Source organism: Myodes glareolus, chromosome 8 (genome assembly GCF_982192425.1).
Source record: "Myodes glareolus chromosome 8, mMyoGla1.1, whole genome shotgun sequence".
NCBI classification, from domain to species: Eukaryota; Metazoa; Chordata; class Mammalia; order Rodentia; family Cricetidae; genus Myodes; species Myodes glareolus.
In genome coordinates, this window is record NC_142033.1 from 863,184 (window position 1) to 887,757 (window position 24,574).

The following is a 24,574-nucleotide window of genomic DNA, read 5'->3' on the forward strand; positions in this document are numbered from 1 at the left end:
GAGCGAGCAGAGGATTTCCAAGGGCTGTGCCATCTGCCATGCTGTGTTCTTGTTCTTTGTGCTTCCCCAAGCCTGCCACAGGTCACAGCTTCAGAGTGTGTGTGTGTGTGTGTGTGTGTGTGTGTGTGTGTGTGTGAGTGTTTGCTAATCTCTCGCGTTTGTCTCTTTGATATTGATACTTCATTCTTTTTTTTTAACATTTTAGCAACTTCTAATTAGAGCATGTAAATTTTCTAGTATCATAAGCTTCTCATAAAACACTATAGAACTGCTTTAATTTTTTTCAACCAGTATCCTTTTATTGAAAAGTCAGATGATTTCTACTTCTGTGCCTTTGTTTTTTTTTCTTTTTTTTATTAAATTTATTTATTTATTTGTTTATAAAAATTTCCACTTCCTCCCCTCCTCCCCATACCCTCCCATTCCCCCCATTCCCTCTCCTCCTCCCCCCCACTCCCTCTCCTCCTCCCCCCCCACTCCCTCTCCTCCTCCCCCCCACTCCCTCTCCTCCTCCCTCTTCAGTCCTAAGAGCAGTCAGGGTTTCCTGCCCTGTGGGAAGTTCAAGTTCCTCCCCTCTCCCTCCAGGTCTAGGAAGGTGAGCATCCAACCAGACTAGGATCCCAAAAAAGCCAGTACATGCAGAAAAAACAAGACCCAGTGCCATTGTCAATGGCTTCTCAGTCAGCCCCCATGTCAGCCACATTCAGAGACTCCGGTTTGATCACATGCTCGTTCAGTCCCAGTCCAACTGGCCTTGGTGATCTCTTATTAGATCAGTCCCCTTGTATCAGTGGGTGAACGCACTCCTCGCGGTCCTGATTTCCTTTTTCATGTTCTCCCTCCTTTTGCTCCTCATTTGGACCTTGGGGGCTCAGTCCAGTGCTCCAATGTGGGTCTCCATCTCTATCTCCACCTATCGTCAGATGAAGGTTCCCTCTGGTCCTGCCTTTCTTGCTCACGTTCTCCCTCCTTCTGCTTCTCCTTTGGACCTAGGGAGTTAAGTCCAGTGTTCCAATATGTGTCTCTGTCTCTATCTCCATCCATCGCCAGATGAAGGTTCTATGGTGATATGCAAAATATTCATCAGTATGGTTATGGACCAAGGCCAGTTCAGGCACCCTCTTCTCTGCTGCCCAGGGAACAGTCTGGGGACCTCTCCTTGGGCCTGGGAACCCCTCCAGAATCAAGTCTCTTGCAAACCCTAAAATGGCTCCCTTAGTTGAGATAAATACTTCCCTGCTCCCATATCCATCCTTCCTCCCTTCCCCCATCCCATTCCCCCAAGCCATCCCCTATCCTCCCCTTCTCCCTTCTCTCTAACCCTCTCCCCTTACTTCCATCCCCCACCCCCCCTGTGCACCCAAGTTTGCCTGGCAATCTTGTCTACTTCCAATATCCAGGAGGATAACTATATGATTTTCTTCAGGTTCACCTTCTTATTTAGGCTCTCTAGGATCACGAATTATAGGCTCAAAGACCTTTAACTCTGGCTAGAATCCACTTATGAGTGAGTACATACCATATTCCTCTTTTTGGGTCTGGGTTACCTCACTCAGTAAAGCATTTTCTATTTCTGTCCATTTGCATGCAAAATTCAAGATGTCATTGTTTTTTACCGCTGAGTAAAACTCTAATGTGTATATGTTCCACACCTTTTTTAACCATTGTTCTATTGAGGGGCACCTAGGTTGTTTCCATGTTCTGGCTATTACAAATAGTGCAGCTATGAACATAGTTGAACAAATGCTTTTGTGGTATGATAGGGCATCTCTTGGGTATATTCCCAAGAGTGGAATTGCTGGGTCCTGAGGGAGGTTGACTCCCAGTTTCCTGAGAAACCGCCACACTAATTTCCACAGTGGCTGCACAAGTTTGCATTCCCACCAACAATGGATGAGTGTTCCCCTCACTCCACATCCTCTCCAGCATAGGCTATCATTGGTGTCTTTGAGTTTGGCTATTCTGACAGGTGTAAGATGGTATCTCAAAGTTGTTTTGATTTACATTTCCCTGATTGCTAGGGAGGTTGAGCATGATCTTAAGTGTCTTTTGGCCATTTGAAGTTCATCTGTTGTGAATTCTCTGTTCAGTTCAGTACCCCCGTTTTTTAATTGGGTTAATTAGAGTTTTAGTATCTAGTTTCTTGAGTTCTTTGTATATTTTGGAGATCAAACCTTTGTCTGATGAGGAGTTGATGAAGATCTTCTCCCAGTCAGAAGGTAGTCTTTTTGTCTTACTGACAGTGTCCTTTGCTTTACAGAAGCTTCTCAGTTTCAGGAGGTCCCATTTATTCATTGATTCTCTTATTGTCTGTGCTACTGGGGTTCTACTTAGGAAGTGGTCTCCTGTGCCTACATCTTGTAGACTACTTCCCACTTTCTCTTCTATCTGGTTCAAAGTGGTCAGATTAATGTTGAGGTCTTTAATCCATTTGGACTTGAGTTTTCTGCATGGTGATAGATATGGATCTACTTTCATTCTTCTACAGGTTGACATCCAGTTATGCCAGCACCATTTGTTAAAGATGCTTTCCGTCTTCCATTGTATACCTTTAGCTCCCTTGTCGAAAATCAGGTGTTCATAGGTTTGTGGGTTAATATCTGGGTCTTCTATTCAATTCCATAGATCGACTACTCTGTTGTTATGCCAATACCAAGCTGTTTTCAATACGGTCGCTCTGTAATAGAGTTTGAAGTCAGGGATGGTAATGCCGCCAGAAGTTCCTTTATTGTATAAGATTGTTTTGGCTATCCTGGGTTTTTTGTTTTGCCATATAAACTTGATTATTGTTCTCTCTCAAGGTCTGTGAAGAAGTTTGATGGGATTTTGATGGGGATTGTATTGAATCTATAGATTGCTTTTGGTAGAATTGCCATTTTTACTATGTTGATTCTCCCAATCCAAGAGCAGGAAAGGTCTTTCCATTTTCTGGTAACCTCCTCACTTTCTTTCTTCAAAGACTTAAAGTTCTTGTCAAATAGGTCTTTCACTTCAGAACTTCCAGGAAGAGCTAATACCTACACTCCTTAATGTATTTCACAATATAGAAACAGAAGAGTCATTGCCAAATTCTTTTTATGAAGCTACAGTTACCCTGATACCAAAACCACACAAAGACACAACCAAGAAAGAGGATTACAGGCCAATCTCACACATGAACATTGACATGTGAACATATTGAACAAAAATTCTCAATAAAATACTGGCAAACCGAATCCAAGAACACATTAGAAAAATTATCCATTATGATCAAGTGGGCTTCATCCCAGAGATGCAGGGCTGGTTCAACGTACGCAAATTTATCAATGTAATCCATCATATAAATAAACTGAAAGAAAAAACATATGATCATTTCATTGGATGCTGAAAAAGCTTTTGACAAAATTCAACACCCCTTTATGATAAAGGTGTTGGAGAGATTGGGGATACGAGGATCATACCTAAATATAATAAAAGCAATATATAGCAAGCCGACAGCTAACATCAAATTGAATGGAGAGAAACTCAAAGCCATTCCACTAAAATCAAGAACACGACAGGCTGTCCACTCTCTCCATACCTCTTCAATATAGTGCTTGAAGTTCTAGCAATAGCAATAAGACAACATAAGGGGATCAAGGGGATTCGAATTGGAAAGGATGAAGTTATACTTTCGTTATTTGCAGACACTATGATAGTGAACATAAGCGACCCCAAAAACTCTACCAAAGAACTCCTACAGCTGATAAACACCTTTAGTAATGTGGCAGGATACAAGATCAACTCCAAAAAATCGGTTGCCCTCCTATACACAAAGGATAAAGAAGCAGAGAGGGAAATCAGAGAAACATCACCTTTCACAATAGCCACAAATAGCATAAAATATCTTGGGGTAACTCTAACCAAGGAAGTGAAAGATACTTCATTCTTAATTTGTTTGAGGCAAGGTCTCTTACTCTGTAGCTTAGGCTCATATCAACTATGTAGCCCAGGCTGGCCTAGAGTTCATGTTGATCCTCCTGCCTCAGTCTTAAAAGTACTGGGATTACAGGTGCCTCACTCTTTCTTGCAAACAGTAGTTTCTGTAATTTTCAGCCACCGTGGAGGTCTGGTTAATTATTTTTTAAGACAAAATGACTAAAGAAAATGTAGATGAGAGATTATATGATTTAGGTATTAGAGTTAATGAGCAAGAACTTTTAATAGTTCTGACTAATACTGATATGGTTTGAATGTCTCCACAAAAATTCATGCTGGAATTTAATCTCCATTTAGAATTATTAAGAGGATTAAAACTTGATCTAACTATGATGTGTGGGAGCCTGGCTTTTGGGAGGCTATTAAGATTAAATGAGGCCATGAAGGTAGGGACCTGTCCATTAGCTTTTTATAAGAGGAAGAGGTCTGGGCTAGGATACTCTGTCTGGCCAGTGCCATCTAGGAACCCTCACTAGGTGCAGCCACCAGTCTCAGACCTCTCAGCCTTCAGAACCATGAAAAGCATAAGCTTTTATTCTCTAAATCAGTCATAGTATTATTACAGCAGCAGAAAATGGATCCAGACAACCTATTCAGGAAATCAAAGGGAGGACCAGCAAAGTAAAGGTACTTGCCACCAAACCTCATGACTTGAGTTTAATTCCAGGGGCCCAAATGGTAGAAGGAGAGAGCCAGCTCCTGCATGTTGTCCTGTGACCTCCTAATTCAGGCTGACTCGTGTGCATGTACACATACACACCCATACAAAATAAATACAGTAAAATACAATAAAGAATTTTTTTAAAAAAAAAAAAGAAATCAGAGAGGAAAGTAGAAAATTTTAGTAGACCAGGAACATGGACACAAGACAGATGTGAATTCTAGGACTGAAGACATAACTAACATGAAGAATTTGAGAAATGTGTTGGCAGCAGAGCAGGCACAATGAATTGTAAAGAATGTATTCTTCTGACTGAGCATAGGGGAGATGAAGGAAGGCTGGACCCAGATCTGAAGTCAAAGGAGAAGAACAGATTCAGCTCCTAGAAAAGCAGTAGACATCTAAGCCCATGGGGTGTCAGGTCTTTACGTGTACAGGGTTGTCTAAGAGAAACCCCTGCCTCAGAACATAGTTAAATTGATAGAAGCTAGACAATGACAAGCACATGGTAGGCAGATGTCATGATTGTCATGGTGACGAGGGTAACTAACATCTGTTAGTGAACTGAAGAGCTAGAGGCCAGAAGTCAGTGCGGTAACATCTTAGGAGTGATGAAAGAAAGTATGAGAATTCTGTATCTAGGGAAAGTGCTCTTGGATAGTGTGATTAGCTTAGCAGATGTGGTCAGGGAAATAGGAATACTTTATTACCAAAGGGCAGACAAACTGAAAACAAGCCTGAAACTAGTTATAAGATATGGGGGAGGGGGGCTGGAGAGATGGCTCAGCGGTTAAGAGCATTGCCTGCTCTTCCAAAGGTCCTGAGTTCAATTCCCAGCAACCACATGGTGGCTCACAACCATCTGTAATGAGGTCTGGTGCCCTCTTCTGGCCTTCAGGCATACATGCAGACAGAACATTGTATACCTAATAAATAAATAAATATTTTTAAAAAAAAGATATGAGGAAAATTGGGATGTTCCCTTTAGTAGGTAAAATTGTATATTGCCTACCATAAGAAATCATGCATTATCATGGGCTTTAAGATTTGTTTGGAACTGGCTATGTTGGCACACACATTTAGTTCCAGCATTCAGGAGGCAGAAGCAGGTGGATTCAAGGCTAACCTGATATAGTTAGCCAGTTCTAGGATAGGCAGGACTGTATAGAGAGACTCTGCCTCAAAAAAAAAAATTGTTTGTAGTAAAATACATGACAGCAGCACCAAAGAGTCAAGAGAGATAATCAATGAAATGTTTCCTCATCAGCCTCTGAGGCCTGGAAGTCAGCAATGTGGTAATTGTAGACTAAGGAAGTCAGTTATTATTACACAGAAAGCAGTAAAGAGCTTAGTAAAGGTAGAGGAGAAGAAGATGGAACACAGCATATGATTAATCTAGGTAAGATAAGGATGGAGAAATGAAACAGAACCAGAGGGAATGGACAGAAAACAAGCAAACCCATCCCCAATGTGTCAGTCTGATTCCACATGTACAAAATATGCCACATGAAAGATGATGCTATCATGTTGTTTAAACAAACAACTCAACTAAAAGGAGACCTCAAATGTGTATAGTTTACAAGAGCCGTGTTTTAGAAATATACATGCAATGATGACTAAAAAGGCTAAAAGTGGTGGAATGGCCACTACCTCAGAAACACAGGCTAAAGATCTAGTCACTGTCGGCAACAGCTGGTGCGGACCACGGTGCGATGCTTTGAGAGGAAGCAGTGTGGTCTGATGAAAGGAGTGAGGGCAACAGCAGACCATTCATGTATTTGTGGGCATCCATTAACAGAATGGTTAAACTACATTTGCTGTCATGTCTATTTTTGGTCAGCAGAACAAGTAAATAAATCATCATGTAGATCTTTAGTACAGTGACTTGAGTTTCTCAAACTTCAGTAACTAGGAAAAAAAATGAAAAACTTGATTTCTCTTATTTGAAGTATCCAGGGAATGGTACTGTTGTTTGAGTTTGGGGGAGCTTCTAATCATAGAAATCTGTTTTGATTACATAAGCCTGCAGTAAGGCAAGGGTGTTGACAAGAGAAGCTACATATAAGTGCAGCAGATTGCTCTCCAGAGCACCTGAACTGTAGCTGTAGAAAAGAATTGCAGGCAATACCATCAGATCAGCTTGAGTGGGTCAGTCTGGTCATGGAATACGCAACAGATCTGAGGGGTCCTGTGATTGAGTGAGGGTCCCAGGTGAGTTTCAGTGCTTCATACTACAGTCATGACACAAATCAGAATATTGTTTACAATGTACTATATGTGTGAGAATACCCTTCACTTCTCATTGGGGCCTAGACATACTGGTATCCACCTTCCAGGGCCTGTGAGCTGTATCTTAAAGCCCAACTCCTTACCCCTGCTCACACACCCTCATTGTGCCCTCACTGCCCTGCTGGCTAGGCTGGGCAGCCTTAAGGTCAGTTGGGCAAGGAAGTTAGAAATGAGCTGTGCCCAGAACTGTCATCGACCTGTCTTAGAGGCTGAGCCTGCCAAGTGCATAGAATACTCTCCGTGGGTTCTCCTGCCTTGTCCCTCCATCCTCACTGATGGCAAGTTTCAGCCTTTCCTCCCTGTAGCCATCAGCTACATGTAAGCTGTTTCTGCTTAGCCCCATGTAGTTACTGAGTTACGTCCCAACTGAAAGACAGTTGGAGGGAAAGCCCCTGTCACAGGGCCAAGTCACTTTGCTCTGTCTGTGCTCTCTAATATGCAGAGGGCTGCTTCCCAGGCAGGAAGTAATAAACTGGGGGTCTTAAACTTTGCAGGCCCACCTGCATGCTTATTTTATAATAGTAAGAAACAAAATGAGCCACTGCTTTGCCACTCAGGTCACCACTCTTTCCTCCCTGGCTCCCCAGTGCTCCTTGCACAGTAGTATTGATAACTACAGTCACAGATTCAGAGAAGCCCTTGGCACCTGGGACACCCCTAAAAATGGGTCACCACTACTGTGTGTGTTTCTTAGATTTTGTTGGCAATGGTGTTGTTGATAGGTACAAAATTTACTATAACGTACAGAGATATTATGTGGCAAATGTGTTATAAAACCAGGATATGTTTGTGACTCTGGGATGTTCAGAATGTAGGATTTCTTAGAGCAGTGTGGAGCTACCATGTTGGGACAGTCTATAAAATGATTAAGGTTGCTGCCTACAGGGTGGCCTGGCTCATCATCCTCTGCTCCCCATGCTGCTGTGATGTCTGAAGACCCTATGACCTCCCAGCTTCCTGCTTTCTGCCTGTTCCTCTTCTCACAGCCCAAGTTGCCTCCCTGGATCTTCAGCAAGTCTTACTCCTAGTTTCTAATAACTGAATCCCTGAAGTCCTGGATTTATGATTATCTATTAGGGATTTTTGCCAAGGTACACATATTTTTGTAAAAATCTGTTTAAGATTTCAGACCTAGGGCCTCTGGTCAGGGCTATGGGTCTGCTTTGTGGAACTTGCTTCCCTGTCTTCTTGGATGTAGGAGTCATGGCAGCTGTCCTGTAGTCTCTCTGAGCACTTAGCCTCCCATAGACTTTGAGAACAGAAATCTAGCTTATTAGTCTTTTACATTAACAGCCAGGGAAACCCTGCCCTGACACTATGGGACCTGGGGAGTGATCCTGAGTACATCAGTCCTGCTGTAAGTGCCTGTGTCCCACAGGTAGGAATGGTTATGTGTCCACTGCCTCACCAGTGGTCTGTTATCCTTTTTGCGGATGCTGAAGGACTTCTGAAACACCCTGGCCACTACTCACACACTCCCTCTTGGTACCTGTAGGTATGACCTGGACGCTTGTGACATTCAGGAGAAGTACCCAGATCTGTTCCAGGTAAATCTGGAGGTGGAGGTGGAACCAAGAGACAGGCCCAGCCGAGAAGCTCCACCTTGGGAGAATACAAGCCTGAGGGGCCTGAACCCCAAGATTCTCTTTTCAAGCAGGGAAGAGCAGCAGGACATCCTGTCTAAGTTTGGTAAGCTATGTCCTGGCTCTCTCAGTGTACTTACACTTCTAGGAAAGATTTACAGGAACAGGTACCTTTCCCCTTGATTTGGGCACCGCTTGCTGATATGTGCTTTCCTAGGTGCTACAGAAGGTAGCAGAAACTCATTGTTTCATAAGAGCAGTTGTTCTCAACCTGTCAGTCGTGACCCTTTCAGCAAACATCTTCTCCAGAAATGTTTACATTACAATTCATAACAGTAGCAAAATTACAGTTATGAAGAAGCGACAAAAAATCATTTTATGACTAGGGGTCACCACGGCATTAGGAAGGTTGACAAACACTGCTGCAGAGTGAGATGCTGTTGCTCTCTCGGTACATGAGCCTGGAGCTTTGGGGGTCAACACGAAGCTGTGACTGGGAAGGATTCCCTCCAGAGTTAGGTTTGCACCATAAGCTGACTCAGGTCGTATGCTTTGGGCATGACAATATAAGTGCCCCATTGAGAGTGAGACAGCTTAAGACCTGCGGGTTTCAGCATGGCTCTCCTCCTCTGTTTATGTCAGCCCAGTTTCTACAAAAAGTGGACAGGCTGGGCTTGACTTGCTGCCTGCGGCTTCTTTATGGTCTGGGTTTGTACATTTTGTATTTTTAATCTGCAAACAATTCAGTATTCTTAAAACGAATGTGTGTGTGTGTGTGTGTGTGTGTGCGCGCGCGCGCGCGCGCGCGCGCGCGCTGTGAGTATGCTGTATGTGCTCATGGATGTGACACAGCATCTGAATAGAAGAATGGTGGGAATCTGCCTGCCGCCAGACCTTGTTTTCAAGGATCTGGTACAGGTGTCCCTATGGCCTACCTGCCCTGTTGCTCTGGCTGTACCTTGCCCAGTGTTGTGCCTGGCACAGGTAGCCTGATGCCAGCCCTTTCCTGGCAGGGAAGCCAGAGCTACCCCGGCAGCCAGGCTCCACAGCTCAGTATGACGCTGAGGCAGGGTCTCCGGAGGCCGAGATCACAGAGTCGGACTCACCGCAGAGCAGCAGCACGGACACCAACCACTTTCTTCACACGCTGGATTGGCAGGGTAGGCACAGGGCACAGCTAATCCTTCCTCCTTCCTTGGGGACCAGTCTGTCCAGTGCCCCTGACTCACTTGTCACCACTAACTTGACATCAGGTTCTGTTAACCACACAGTTATAACATTCTGCAAGGGCCATATGCTAAGGTCAGGTACTTAGGTTAACTTCATAGGGACAATCAGAGTTGGGGTAGCCTTAGAGAGACTGCAGATCCTACACATTGGCCTGCTGTGGGAGGAATTGTGTTGGTGAGGATCAAACCCCAGGTCTCATGCATGTCTGACAAATCCTCTACAACTGAGCTACATATTTAGCTCTGGTGCCTGGCACATAAATTAAGAACAGTTTGTGTATTCTTCCAAGATAGCAATAGACACACACACACATGTATATGCCCATAAAGCCTGAGGTATCAACTTCATTTCATTATTGATTTGAAATTATTTGCTGACCAAGTCCCTGTACACATAGTCTTATTAGCAGACCCAGAGGTTCTTAAGGAGCAGAGAAGGGGCCTCAGTAGAAGGATAAACTGAATCATGGTGGTTGGTTGCATCTCCATCTGGGAGTTATATTATTTTTTACTGCCTCCAGTTTCTACTGAGCTTCTTAGTCCCTTCTTCATATCTCACAGCCTAGTTATTACAACTAAATACCTAGGACCTTCACCTTGACCATTCGCCTCCAGGACATATCCCAGGGTATGCCACTGCCACTCACTCAGCAAGTGACAATTCCCCTAAGAAGTGCTATGGTATGTCCCCTGCTAGGTTGTGATTTACCAAGGCTGTCCATAGAGATGGAGAGGCTAGCAGGTAGACCTCTTTGAGGTTGGGCTCGGGGAAAGTGGAGGGAAAACCCTAAAACCTTAGCTTCTTTGTTGTTGGATATAAGTCAGTATTATGGTTCCAGGACGGTCTGTGAATTTTAAGCCTCAAGACATATGCTCTGAGGCCCAAGGTTGGCCACGGGGGTGGGCACGAGGATCCTGGTATTGGCTGTGTGGTTGCAACCTGGGCCCTACTGAGGCTTCTGGTTATGTCAGCTTGTTCTGCCCTCTTCCAGCTACCCCAGCATGTGAGTCAATCAACTGATGGTTTTCTTTCCACAGAGGAAAAAGAACCAGAGACTGGTGCAGACAATACCTCTCCTAAGGAGAGTCAGTCTGTCCTGATTGCAGACAGAGATGGAAGTGAAATGTCAGATGAAGAAGAGCCTCCATTCCCCAGTGAAGAGAGGGAGCCAGGGTCTGGAGAAGACACACCAAGGCTGGCAGCTGGGACCAGACAGCAAGACTTAATATTTGATGTGGGCATGCCTGCTGCCCCACAGGAGCCTGCACCACAGGAAGAGGGTGTGGATCTCCTAGGCCTGCACTCTGAGGGTGACTCAGGGCCTGCTGCCCCCTTGCAGACTTGCAGGGTTCCCTCCAGCAACACTGACCTGTTGAGCTGCCTTCTTGTACCATCTGATGCTGCTCAAATGGGAACTCCTGGTGACCTGCTTGGTGGTGAGGCTCCTCTGCTTCTGGCAAGCCCAGTTTCTCTTCTTGGGGTACAAAACACTGTACAAGGACACTGGTGTACATTTCAGTTATGCATAAAATTGGTTTCATGGTAATGAATCAGGGTTAACCTTTCCTGCCATGTAGAAAAAGGATCATCACTGTTATATTGACATGTGGAGGGAGGAAACTGCCTTCTGGAGAAATTGCATGTGGCTACATCAGTTCCTACTCACAAGCCAAGACTGCCTGCTTTGGCTTCAGGGGTGGTGCCGTGTCCATGGGAGAGTCCTAAGTTGTGGGGCACTAGGAGGGCCATGTATCCCTAGGTGGGCTGCTGAATGGTCTGAGTGCATATTTTGAGGAAAGTAGAGGCCTGAGAGCAGGGCTCCTAGGATGCAGGCTAAGGTATAATGCTTGTCCCTGCCCTTCCTCTGTTTCCTAGTGGACCCATTTGACCAACTCCTACTGTCATCTAACTCAGATGCCCAGCCCTGCTCCAAGCCTGATCTTTTTGGGGAATTTCTCAATCCTGACTCTGTAACTTCCTCAACTGCCTTCCCATCTACCCACAGTGCCCCGCCCCCATCCTCCAGCACTACCTTCCTGCACCTAGGTGAGTATGGCCATGATGACAATTACATAGAAGCCACAGGCTTATGCTTGGAAGGGCCTAGGAACTATACCCCTAGGGATAGTGCTCAGGGATAGATCAGTGGGCAACAAGGCCTTCTGTCTACTGCAGCTATGGTGCACTAGGCCTAACATACCTCTTGGTGACTTTCCCAAAGTCTAGGGCTTTTTAAAGCCTAACAGGACACATTGGTGTCTTTTTCTCATCTCTTTAATCTGTCTCCTCAAATCTGGGAGGTTTCCCCGCTGTTTACAGGCCCTCCTAGTGGGCATTTCTCTGACTCTGGAATTGTGGCTGTGACTAAAACAGCTACTTCTGCCAGAAGCTTCTACAAGTGAGAGGACCAGGAGGTAGGAATGACAAATTAGGAAACAGAAGAGTCCAACTGTAGGAATAAGCAACAAGACGTATAAAGGCTGGTGTGTGTATGTTGGAGCAGCAGGATGGCCCATTTAGACAGAAGTTGGGGGCTGGAAAAGGAGAGGCCAGGCTGTCACTCTAGCCAAATCTTGAAAAGAAAGCTTAGTTCTTTTTCCTAACAGAGAGTCAATGGTCTACTAGGGTATGTTCCAGAGGACAACTGATTGCCCTGAATGCCTTATGATAGAAAGTATGACATGTGACTGTGCCATGCTGGGGTGGGTGCATGACAAGCAGAGGGCACAAGGACTAGTTCTAGATTTCAGGGAGTTCTTGAACATGGCTGTGAGCCGCTTACTCATCATGGGCTATGTATGGTAGGTTTAGAGAAAGGCAGAAAGGCTCTGAGTGCCCTTTTAGAAAGGCAGTATACAAGTGTTGTTATCACTGCCCTGTGAAGATGTTGCCTGGTCAGCTTAGTGGCTATCTGCTATATCCTCAGGACTATCTAGCCCAGCCAGTTCTGAGCACCAATCCTTTGCGTTCAGAGTATCAGCTACCAGGTGTCTGAGCAAAGCATGGCCTCATGCTGGTCCCTTGAGTTGTTTGCTGGACCAGCAAGTTGCCTTCTACTGTGTCTGGGTATGAGAGAGGTTGCCAAGCATCGTGTGGAGTGAGAAGGCACATACACCAAACCCTGTTTTTCTCTGGCTCCTTCCAGGGGATCTGTCAGCAGAGCCCAACAAGGTGATAGCTTCATCAAGCCACCCAGATCTGCTAGGAGGATGGGATACCTGGGCTGAAACTGCTATGCCTGGTCCGGCCTCCATGCCAGCACCAGAAGGTATGACCACGGGCCCCACTGTTAGCTGGGCTCTCAAGATGGTTACTGTGGCCATGGAGTCTCCACATGCCCTTTTGAGAAGAGGATGAAGCAGGGCTTGCTTGCCTTCTAGTCAGCCCAACATGTGGTGACTACAGAGTTCTCTGTTATTTGTTCGATGGGAACACAGACACTCGATAATTGCTTCATCCTTTGTTGAGTACATTTGTGTCTGGTCCTCCTTTTCTTCCATGCTGTTCCTTTTTCATGAAGGCAAATAGGTTTTGGAGCATAATTTCTTGCTTGTGTGTAATTGATTGGCCTGTTTGCTTGCCCACGCTTTACCTTCATGTTTTTCTGTGTTCTCTGAAGGACCCTTAGAAAGACTGACACGTGTGCCATGGCTACTGGTATATGCCCTGTTGGTAACGTGGATTACAAGGAGTAGTTCTTATTTGTGAATGTCCATCTGATCTTTTTGTGCACCTACAGTTCTACCTTGCTGGCACATTCTGATCCAACAGTTCTGTTTGCAAAGTCTTTGACACACATCCCCCTCTGAATACTCAGTTTATTTGCTGAACAATAAACAATTAACAATAAACAGTTTCCTCAGTTTATTTGCTCAGTAACAAGAATTTCTATCTTTTGTTTCTCATCAGAGTTGTATTATAAATTTAAAACATTTTTCTAGTTTAGTGTTTTTTTTAAAGTTGTACGTTTATTTTAACGTGTGTTTGAGTCAGCACATGTGTCCTAATGCCTTTGTAGAAATCCGAAGACAATCTGTAGGGCTCAGGTCTCTCCTGTCATGTGAATTCCAGGGATCAAATGCAAGTCATTAGGATTGGCAACAAGTCTCTCTACTTGCTGAGCCACTTGTTAGCCCTTGTAGGTGCTTTCACTTTGCATTTCTTTATTACAGATGGGGTTGACTATTATTTTGTATGCTTTTGGTTGGGGGGTATTTTTGTTTTTGTTTTATATAGGATTATTTCATGTTCTTTATTATTCCCTTTTTACATTGGGAATTTAAAAAAAATTAAATTTAATTTTTAAAAAAGCTTCTACATGGTGTTTATTTTAGGGGGATGCAAGGGACAGTGTACCTATCATGGCAGGCATACAGAGATCAGAAGACAACCTGGGTAACTCCGTTCTCTGCTTTTACTATCTAGGCCCCAGGGATTGTAATGTATTAATGATTGAATTCACGATATTAGGCTTGGCAACAAATGCTTATACCAACTATGCCATCTAGCCAGCTCATATTTTTTAATTATTATATGCGTGTATTTGTATATGAGTATGGATTTACACCTGCTGTAGCATATGTGCATGCCATGGCACACATTTGGAAGTCAGAGAACAACTTTTTGGAATCATTTCTTTCCATCTTGTTGAGGCAGGGTCACTCATTTCTGCTGCACATACTGGCTTGCAAACTTCTAAGCAATTCTCCTGGCTCTACTTCCCATGTCCCCAAGTGTCAGGATTGCAGATGCATATATATCTATATCCAGCTTTTTCACAGGGATCAATTTTAGGTCATCAGGCTTACATAGCAAGCACTTTTACCTGCTGAGCCACAATAGTTTTGTTTTGTTTTGAGACAGGATCTTACTTTGTAGCTCTGGCCGTCCAGGAACTCACTAGACCAGGCTGGCCTCGAAATCAATAGTTATCTGCCTGCTCTTTATATATCGATAACTTTTGTTTTTTTAAGGATTATTTTTTTATGGATGCAAATGTTATTACATGGGTGCTGGGATCTGAACTTGGGTCCTCATGATTGATTGATTGATTGATTGATTTTGTCTTTCACATCATGCATCTCTATCCCATTTATCTCTCCATATCTGCATATCTGCTCTCTGCCCTTGCAACTCCTCCAAAATTAAAATTTAAGATAAAAAAAAATAAAAGTCTTGTCATGGAAGCTGTAGTGTGCCATAGTGAGTTATACAGTATACCCTTTTATCCATATATCTTTATTCAGCAAGCGCTTTCAACCTCTAAGCCATCTGTCTATCTCCATAGCCATCATTCTTAATGACTAGATAATATATTGAGTAGTTACACAATAATTATTTCAAGATGTTATGCTTAGACTAGTCTCAAATTTATATTATTATATCATAAAGGAAGTCACATTTTAGATGTATTATAAAAAGTAGTACTATGAAGTCAAAACAATGAGGACGTTTTCTGGTTCTTGGTACCAAATGTTCAATGATTTCCATGAGGAACAATATGGATGCTGGTGCTAGCCACTCTGCCAGGTATGCCTGTGTGTTCTGCTCACTGTCCTTAAAGAATTACCAAACCTTGAGTGGGGTCTTTGGTACTGAAAGGGAGGATCAGGGACTTTGGGACACTGTCATTCATTCTATACTGTGCAAGTCTAATGGCCTTAATCCTTTTTCCAGGTACCCTCTTCTCTTCTGGAGGTCACCCAGCCCCCCCAGGTCACCACCCCAGCCAAACCAAGTCTCAGAGCCTAGACCCATTTGCTGATCTCAGTGATCTCAGCTCTAGCCTCCAAGGTAATGAGGGGCCAACCCTAAGTGCCAAGAGGCTTATTTTCACCTTCTACTACTCCTGTGTCCAGGGACCCTGGGAGCTTCTGTCTGCTTCCATTCCAAATGCCCACTGACTGAAAGACGAAAAATGGGAGTTGCTAGAATTAATGTTGCTGCATGATCCTCATGGCCATGCAGTGAGTGCATAAGCTGACTCCAGGGTTATCGTGTGTCCAGGAAGTAGGAACAATCTAGGAGTTGATGAGGCTCTGCTGAGTACTGGTGTATCATCAGCATGCACTTGATAAGGGTCAGTTATGCCTTGCAGCGTCCACACCTGTCTTGGGGCTGGCTCACATTTGTGCCTCCTATCTTCACAAGCTGAATTGTCCAGATGCCACCTCAGGTTTGCTTTCTAAGATGAATCTCCCTAGGACTCCTTTGTCAGTACCTCTTCTTCATAGCTTCTGAGAAGGGAAGTACACTCAGCTATATAGGTGGGGCATGTAGGGTTTCTGGTTGAGGATATTGTCAGGATGCTTGTTGACAGGTCACTTGCTTTCTCTGGCATCTGTCTCACTGAAGCATGTATGACTGGTCTAGCTCAGCTGTAACACCACACTGGGCACCTGACATCCTCATTTCTAGTTCCTTATCCTGTGACTCATTGTTTTCAGAACTGATGTTCTGGGTGGACCCTTGTCCGCCCCTTCTCCTCCTTTCTGACTTCACTCTGTTCTTGGGTTGAATGGGGAGTTCTTCTCTTAATCATGGTGTTAACATCCTTTGTGCTATTTTTTTTTCTTAATGGTCTCCAATTTTTTTTCAAATTGTACTATATTTCTTGGATCTTCTAGGAGTTTCTACCTGATATCTTTCTTTTTCCTATCCCTATGTGGATTTGGGGTTGATGGGTCTGAACACAGGGTGGGGCTGCAGGCATCTTCTTAGGAAAAGTGTTTGTCTTCTGAAAGGTAAGGAGACCTGTCTGGTCCTGGACAGAGCTAGCCCTCAGCTCTTTTACACCCTGGGAAAACAGCAGCCCTAAAGGAAACCAGGCTGAAAACTCAGCAAACCCAAGTCACAAATGAAAATGGCAATATATACCCTCCATCACAATGGCTGCTTGACTCTCCTAGGCCATACTTGGTAGCACAGAGTGCAGGTTCTTCCAACAGGATAAAAGAATTGAAATCACAGTGTATTCTGGCCTTCAGAAAATCAGTGATGGTAAGAATACAAAGGAAAACGGTGCTTTAAATAGCACATGTGTCAGCAGGGAGGCCCAGGAAATAGCCGTGTTTCTCTGCACTGGGGGAATACCTTGTGTCTTCAGGGACCCGGCACATAACAGCCGGAGGTGCTAGAGTGTGTAGGTTGCATGCTCTAGAAAAGATGAACTAGCTGGGCTTTAATTACATTACTTGGGAGGCAGGAGCAGGTGGATCTTTGAATTTGAGAACGTCCTGGTCTATAGAGAGAGTTGCAGGACTACACAGAGAAACTCCTTCTCGAGGAGAAAAGAAAGAAAAGATGGAATATATCATCATGACAAATGACACCTCAAGGGGTTTGAAAGAGAGGAGCAAAATCCATAGCAATCTGGAAGAATTAAAAGTTTTTAATAAATGAAACAGGGACTGGGAATTTATGTCACTTAATAAAATGCATGCCTAGGGTATACCAGACCTTGGTTTTAAACTCTAGTACCAAATCAAGTATAGTGGTGATACACTTATAATTCCAACACTTAGAAGTAGAGGCAGGAGGATCAGAGAAGTATAAGGTTATCTTTGGTTACATAAATGAGTTGAAGGCTAGCCTGAACTACTTGAGATTCTTTCTCAACAATGAAAGAATGAATGAAACAAAACGTTGCTTCTTTGAAAATAGCAGTAAAAAAATTTATTGAGACTGACCAAAAAGGAACTATAGCACAAACCATCAGTGTCAGGAATGGTCAGGGCCTGTAGGGACCTAGAAGGTGTTGAAAGAATAAAGTCAAGTACTGGGAAACTGGCAGCATCCAGATATGCAGATATCTCACAGGTAGCCACTACCAAACTCCAAGCATGAAGCAAGGCACTTGAATAGTTTGTCACTATGAAGAATGAGTTCATAATAAATTTCTCAGAAAAGGGAACTCCCCAGGCTCCGATGAGTTCACTGGAGAATTTTACCAAATGTTTATATGACCAATTCCACTTAATCTCTTAGAAAGCTTAGAAGAGAGGAAACTGACTTTCCAAACTCCAAATTAGAGAATTCAGGAAAGAAAGCCTCAAGCCGCTCCCCTCAGGACAGACATAGACCCTTACAACATTAGGGCACAGAATTTGTCAGAGGATTAAAGGGCAGCAACTATCACCAAGTGGGGCATATTCAGGGAGCACCAGTCTGATCAGCCTTTCCAGAGTCAGTAGCATCTACCATATTTATCAGCCAAAGAACAACGACATGCTCTTACCGGTGCTTCTGATCGGATGATTGTTAAAACCCAGCAACAGCCAGGTGGTGGTGATGCACACTTTTGTAAACAGAGACTGCACTTTAGTTTTCCAGCCTCTCAGAACCAAATAATCACACACAGGCTATATTAATTACAACACTGTTGATCAGTAGCTCGGGTGTATTTCTAGCTAGCTTTTACATCTTAAATTAACCCATATCTATTAATCTGTGTATCACCATGAGGCTGTGGCCTACCTGTAAGGTTCCAGCATCTTTTTCCTTTAGCAGCTACATGACATCTCTCTGGCTCTGCCTTCTTTCTCCCTGTATTCAGTTTAGTTCCCTCCCACCCCCTCCTATCCCCGGCCTAGCTCTATTCTGCCCTGCCATACGCCAAAGCAGCTTTATTAACCAGTGGTAATGAAACATATTCACAGCATTCAGAGGGGAATCCCACATCACACCTTTAATCCCAGCACTTAGGAGGCAGAGGCAGTCAGATCTCTGTGAGTTCAAGGACAGCGTGGTCTAGAGTGAGTTCCAGAACAGCCAAGACATCACACAGAAAAACTCAGTCTCAAAACCAACCAAAAAAAAAAAAAAAAAAAAAACCAGCAGCAAATGATAAGAGTGTCTTCAGAGCAGGCACACAAATTACATCAGATATGATGAACTATGAAGAACTCCTGAACCCAGAAGCAGCACAGATGTCCCCATAACATTCTACTTATTAAGAGACCCAGCTACCAACTTGAGGCAAGAAGTAGAAATTGCAAATGATAGAAGGAAAAAAATTAAATTATTCCTGCTTGCAGGTAGCATAATTGCTTCTCAGATCAGAAGAAATTTACAAGTCTTAGAACTTTATAGTTCAAAGTTCACAATACCTAAGATAAACAAACAGTACTCTGTTGCTGTTAGGTTTACTAGGACAGCTCAAGGAGACCAAAATTATATAACCATACAACACTATGTATAGTTGATTTTTTGCAAAGCTTTAGACCAGGCAGAGATAGAGTCTTATTTATAGCTGTAATCCCAGCACTCAGGAAGTTGGGGTTGGAGTTCAAAGCTTGGCTACATGAGACCAAGTCTCAAAACAGCAACACAAGAGCCTTTAAATATGAACTGGAGGAAACGGTGCCAGTGTGGCAGAACTGCAGTAAAAACATGGCAGTTGAGATTGACAGAGAGATAACAATTGTTTGTAGATCACACGATTGGCTCACCAAAGGTGTCCCTTTGCCTTGTATTAATTGATCTGTAGGTCTAATGTTCTTTCTACCAAAATCACAGCAAAGATCTTTGTAGACTAGCCAAGTTCATTGTCACATTTATTTGGGAAAGCAGATAGACTAGTGTTGTTAACTGGGGGCCAGCCTCCCGTCAGCACCAAGATATGCAAAAAAAACAACAAACAAACAAACAAAAAACCTCCACGAATGCAGTGAGAACTAAACTTATCTATCTAAAGGGAAATAAACACACGCTTTCTGGTGGTAACTTCCTCTTTGTCTTCATCTTGAAAAAAAAAATCTCAAAATCTCCCTTGCACCTCTACATAGCTCTACATAGCTCCCTAATAAGCTCTGCATAGGCTCCTCATTGCTCTACACAGCAGCTTCTCTCTTCACAGCCAAACCCTGCACAACTATATGTTACATTTTCAGGGCCTGACCCAGTCTCATAACACAAGATAAGTCACACAGTTTTCTCAGGTTAGGGAAGTCACATTGACCGGCCAGTGAGAAACTCTTGACTGTGCACTTAGCTCTAAGTTGGTGATGGTTCCCAGACAAAAAATGGCATTGAAATTTAGAACTTAACAGTAGCAATTAGTTGGCTGAACCCTGAGTCCTATAACATAAAGTGAGGCTGAGAGTGTGCTCAGAAAGCCCATTGCTGAGAAAGTCTACTAAAGTTGCTTCAGTCTCTGACCTTGAATAAGCAATAAATACCTGGGAATTCATCCTTGTGTATTCTCTGCAGGGGCAGCTAGTCTGTTTTGGATTTGTTCTGAAGTCTAAAATTAGCTATCTTTGTGACTAAGAATACTATTACTTTCCTATGTCAGTCTGAATAATGAAAAATATCTTAGTATTTCTATTCATCAAAGTTATACAGTTTAAGCAGAAATCCTATTTCTGACCATTCACAGCTATGTGTGTCCAATAAATGTAATAGATACATGAGGTAGACACGCAAGCAGTGGGAAAACACCCATAGCTGTTATTAGGAAGGAATGTGGCAGCACATGAGGTAAATTATAGACAGAAACAACTGATCATTTACAGTCAAGCGGGGCTCCCCATCAGAGAGTCATTCATCTAGTGACTTGATCTACTGAACACTAGTTGTCACCTGCTGTATACTCCCTCGGCCTCTGGTAAGTCATTGCTGCCATTTATTTGGAAAAGCAGATAGACAAGAATGCTTGGGGCTTGTTGTAATTGAGAGTAGTATAGAAGCCCCACCCTGACTTTGAGGTATACTGTCTGGCCACAGAAACCAAGACTGGTGTTGACAAAAGGCTAGGCACCAATATATGGAAGAGGGGACCCAGGTATACTCCCAGGGAAGACAAAAGTGTGTGAACGTTTTTACAGATGGAACTAGAGTCATTGGACTTGTACAGCAAGAAAAGGAGCCTCGGCTATATGCCATTGAGGCTATATGCCAAGCCTCAGCCCATTGCAGGTGGAATATAAGGCAGAGCAGCTCTACTAGCAAAAGACAGCGTAGATCTGAGACCTTCAGCTGTGGAAAGGCCAAGCAAAAATGTGGAAAGAAAACATAATACATATACACACTTGTAGGAATGTGAAATGATACAGCTACTTCTGGTCTGTTTCTTACAAAAGTAAACATACAGACACTATAGGACCCCAGTGTTTATCCCAGAGAGATGGGCTTATATTAAAAAAAAAAAAAAAAAACAAGTGTTCAGAGAAGAGCTGTTGGTAATAGCCAAGGAAATAAACTCTGAATAGATGTTCTTATACGGAAGAAGGTTAAGCAAACAGCAGTCTCTTTCATACTGTGAAATATTCCTTGGCAATAAAAAGGCAACAGGAGTTTGAATCAGCTGATCACATTTACAGTCAGTCAGAAAACAGAGAAAGATGAATGCATGCATGCTAATACTTAGCTTACCTTTTCTGTTCCATGCAGCCCAGAATCCCCTGCCCACGGAATGATCTCACAATTAAGATGGATTTTCCCACATCAATTGAGAGTCTTCCAAGACAGCTAGGAGTACACAGAGAAACCCTGTCAGGGTTAGGGGCAGGCAGGGAGATAATCCCCCACAGACATGCCCGGAGGTCATCTCCTGGGTGATATTAGATATTGACAAGTAGCACAACCATCACAGAGGAACTTCACAGCTGGGGACATTATTTGAAGGTGCTCTAGACTTGGCATGAGTCTAGCGACTTCTCTGAGTTCAGTTATTTCACAGAAAGTCAAAAAATCAGCCACACACTTGAGAAGCTTTCTGAGGGAGTATCCACACAATGGGACAGCTCCCTAGAACATTCAATAAATGGGGATATCAAGCTTCTGTATAGGTGTGCATGTAGAGTATCCTGGCATCTAGCCTTGACTCAGAAAGTGCTGGAGTAACACACGTACATATCCTTGGCTACTCAGGACTCTCTATTTGTTGAGTAGAACAGATCAACTAAGTGGCAGCAGTTTGTTTAGTGAGCACATGTCCCAACAACTCAGTATCCTCAGCCACAGAAGAAGCAACTCACCATTTGGCTAAGTGACTTACAAGTGTCCTGTGGTGTCTCCCCAGGCCTGCCTGCTGGACTTCCTACAGGGGCCTTTGCTACCACATCATCCTCCATTCCCAAAAGTACCAGCTCCTGGCAGACAAGTCGTCCCACAGCCCCAGGAACCTCATGGACCCCCCAGGCCAAGCCAGCCCCCAGAGCCTCTGAGCAGCTAAGGTCTCACTTCAGTGTGATCGGAGCTCGAGAGGAGAGGGGTGTCCGTGTGCCTAGCTTTGGTAAGTACTGTGTCTGTCTGGTAATTTAGACAACTACCTACAGGTTTGTGAGTAGAGCATTTTATTTCTCCCCTCAGAGCCAGCTAAGACAGTTGTATTTATGTCTATTTTATTTTCCTAGCCCAAAAGCCAAAAGTCTCCGAAAATGATTTTGAAGATCTGCTGCCTAATCAAGGTTTCTCCAAATCTGACAAGAAGGGGCCAAAGACCATGGCAGAGATGCGGAAACAGGACCTGGCCAGAGACACAGACCCATTAAAGTTGAAGGTGGGTACCCCCAGGAACCAGACCACACTGTAAAGTTCACTGTCTCCAGTCAGATTCACTGTGTATGAACCTAGCACCTGGAGGCCCCTGGAGTGGGGTATATAGAAGTATGGCATATGTAGCCATACTCCTGGACAGTCTGATGTATACTTGGTATTTGCATTTCATAGTGCTGCTCATGGTACTGGGAATCAGTGAGGGAAGCAAGCACCACACAGGACTTCTAGTACTCTGGTCATGTTTGACCTGGGCCTTGAGCTGACAAGAGGGCATAGCTCAGACCTGTACCCATCCAAACCAAGGTTTATTTGACTTTTGTTTTGTTTTGTGGTTTTTTTTCGGGGGAGGGGGTTGGTTTTTGTTTGTTTATTTTGTGGTTTTTGTTTTTTGTTTTTTTCAAAACAGTGTTTCTCTGTGTAACAGCTCTGGCTGTCCAGGAACTCTATAGACCAGGCAGACTACAAACTCATAGAGATCTTCCTGCCTCTGCCTCCCAAGTGTTGGGATTAAAAGCATACACTACCACCACCCTGCTTATTTGACTTTTAAGGACAGCAATTTGTTTGGGTTTTGGTCCTGACCTGGGGCCCTCACTTTGCAGTAAGAAGGAATCAGCATGGCACAGTAATCAGGTTGTTCCACTGTAGATCTTAGATGTAACCATTTCTTTAAGTTTGTGTGGTGGTCAGTTTTAGTGCACAGTGAAGCCATTTCCTTACGAACTACCTGAAAGGTTGCTGGGGACCCAATTGTCCTCTTTGAACCTTGTGCATGGGTCAGGAAGCTGTATTGAGGGATTAGAGTTTTGTCTTTGTATATGGCTGAAAAGGGTCTCAGTTCTGTCCTGGGTACCTTTTCTCCACAAGATACATAGCTTGACCCACCTGGTCTGTATGGTCTGGGGTGGGCCCAGTGCTGAAAGAGAGGGCTAGGTTGGGGCCCTTCTGGATGATGGGGAGTAGGGTGGAGCCATGACTTCCCTGCTCTCCTATAGGAATAAAGAGAGAGGTACCAAACTATGTTTTCAAGGGGCTTTCATAGAAGCTTGCTCCCCAACCTGCAGGTTGTCTTTTCCTTTAGGACCCAGGACCATTGAAATGATGCACCCACTCTCTCCAGCATCTGAATATCCCTCAGTACTTGCTTTGCTGCTTATGTTGATTTTCCCACCCCACACTCCACACAGCAGGGAGGGAGGTCTCCTAAATTACAGCTCCTTCCTGAGATTCTTTATAAACTGGTGTCTGCAGCTTTTGGAGTGGATTGAAGGCAAGGAGAGGAACATCCGTGCACTGCTGTCCACACTGCACACAGTACTGTGGGATGGGGAGAGCCGCTGGACACCTGTGAGTATGGCTGACCTGGTGACTCCAGAGCAGGTGAAGAAGCAGTACCGCCGAGCAGTGCTGGTAGTGCATCCAGATAAAGTAAGTGTATGGTGGGGCTTCTGAACCCCGTGCTTGTGGTCGGGTTGTCACTGCCTCTCATCCTGTAGGGGCCTTTTGCCTGCTGGCTATATCGCATGAATGGTGCTGGTAGGAAGTGGGCTGAGTGGTCAGTCTGGCTCTCCCTCTATTGCTCACAGGCCACTGGGCAGCCATATGAGCAGTATGCCAAGATGATCTTCATGGAGCTGAATGATGCATGGTCTGAGTTTGAGAACCAGGGCTCGAGGCCTCTCTTCTGAGGCCAGTGATTGCTGTGACTGCAAGAGCTGCTCATGACGCCCGAATGCTGCTGGCCTGACTGATGCACAGATGGGACCATAGCAGGTGTGGCAGGTGATGCGGCCCCAGGGGCCTGGACCATCTACATCCTGCATTCATCGTGGACAAATACCATTCCATGGCTGGGAGAGAAAGCATTCCTCAGATCTGATGTTTGTTGTTTTGTTTTTCTTTTTCTTGTCCCAGAGGAAAAGTGTTGATTTATACTCCTTCCACAGCTGTCACAGTTTGTGACTTACTTGGTGTCTGGTGACTGTTACCTCTTGAATGGCACATGTCGCCGGCACTGCCCTCCTGTCACTTCTTCAAATCTGGGGGTGCATTGTCATCCTATCTGATCAGTTCACCAATCATCTGTACATAATTAAACTATTTTCTGATGGCTGGTGCAGTCTCTGGCATGGAAAGCACTTCTTACCTGGTACCCAGTAACCTGTTTGTCCTCAGTTTTTCACCTATGATATATTATAGGATCTTGAGGTCGACTGAGAATTGCCTGCAAAGACCAGCATTGATACTATCTTCTCCAAACACTTTGCTAAAGGAAAGTTCTAGAAACAGAACAAATGGGAATCTGGGCTACAGCATTGGATCTTTCCCAGGGCCTGGAGTCTAACACCACCTT

General features: G+C 44.1%; 1 protein-coding gene across 5 annotated transcripts in view; it reads left to right on the plus strand.

The window, feature by feature from the left end:
* Positions 1-24,340, plus strand: part of Gak (cyclin G associated kinase) — a 56,763-nt gene extending 32,423 nt beyond the window's left edge. For 3 of the 5 annotated variants that reach the window (XM_048447014.3, XM_085691502.2, XM_048447018.3), the window contains 10 exons: positions 8,403-8,596; positions 9,504-9,650; positions 10,758-11,156; positions 11,596-11,766; positions 12,866-12,988; positions 15,397-15,513; positions 21,743-21,955; positions 22,077-22,222; positions 23,473-23,649; positions 23,808-24,340. In XM_048447014.3, coding sequence (XP_048302971.2) covers positions 8,403-8,596; positions 9,504-9,650; positions 10,758-11,156; positions 11,596-11,766; positions 12,866-12,988; positions 15,397-15,513; positions 21,743-21,955; positions 22,077-22,222; positions 23,473-23,649; positions 23,808-23,909 — 1,789 coding nt within the window. In that variant the 3' untranslated portion in view covers positions 23,910-24,340. The remainder of the gene's footprint in view (positions 1-8,402; positions 8,597-9,503; positions 9,651-10,757; positions 11,157-11,595; positions 11,767-12,865; positions 12,989-15,396; positions 15,514-21,742; positions 21,956-22,076; positions 22,223-23,472; positions 23,650-23,807) is intronic. The other 2 variants (XM_048447015.3, XM_048447016.3) reach the window with 2 other exon arrangements.
* Positions 24,341-24,574: the final 234 nt, after the last annotated feature.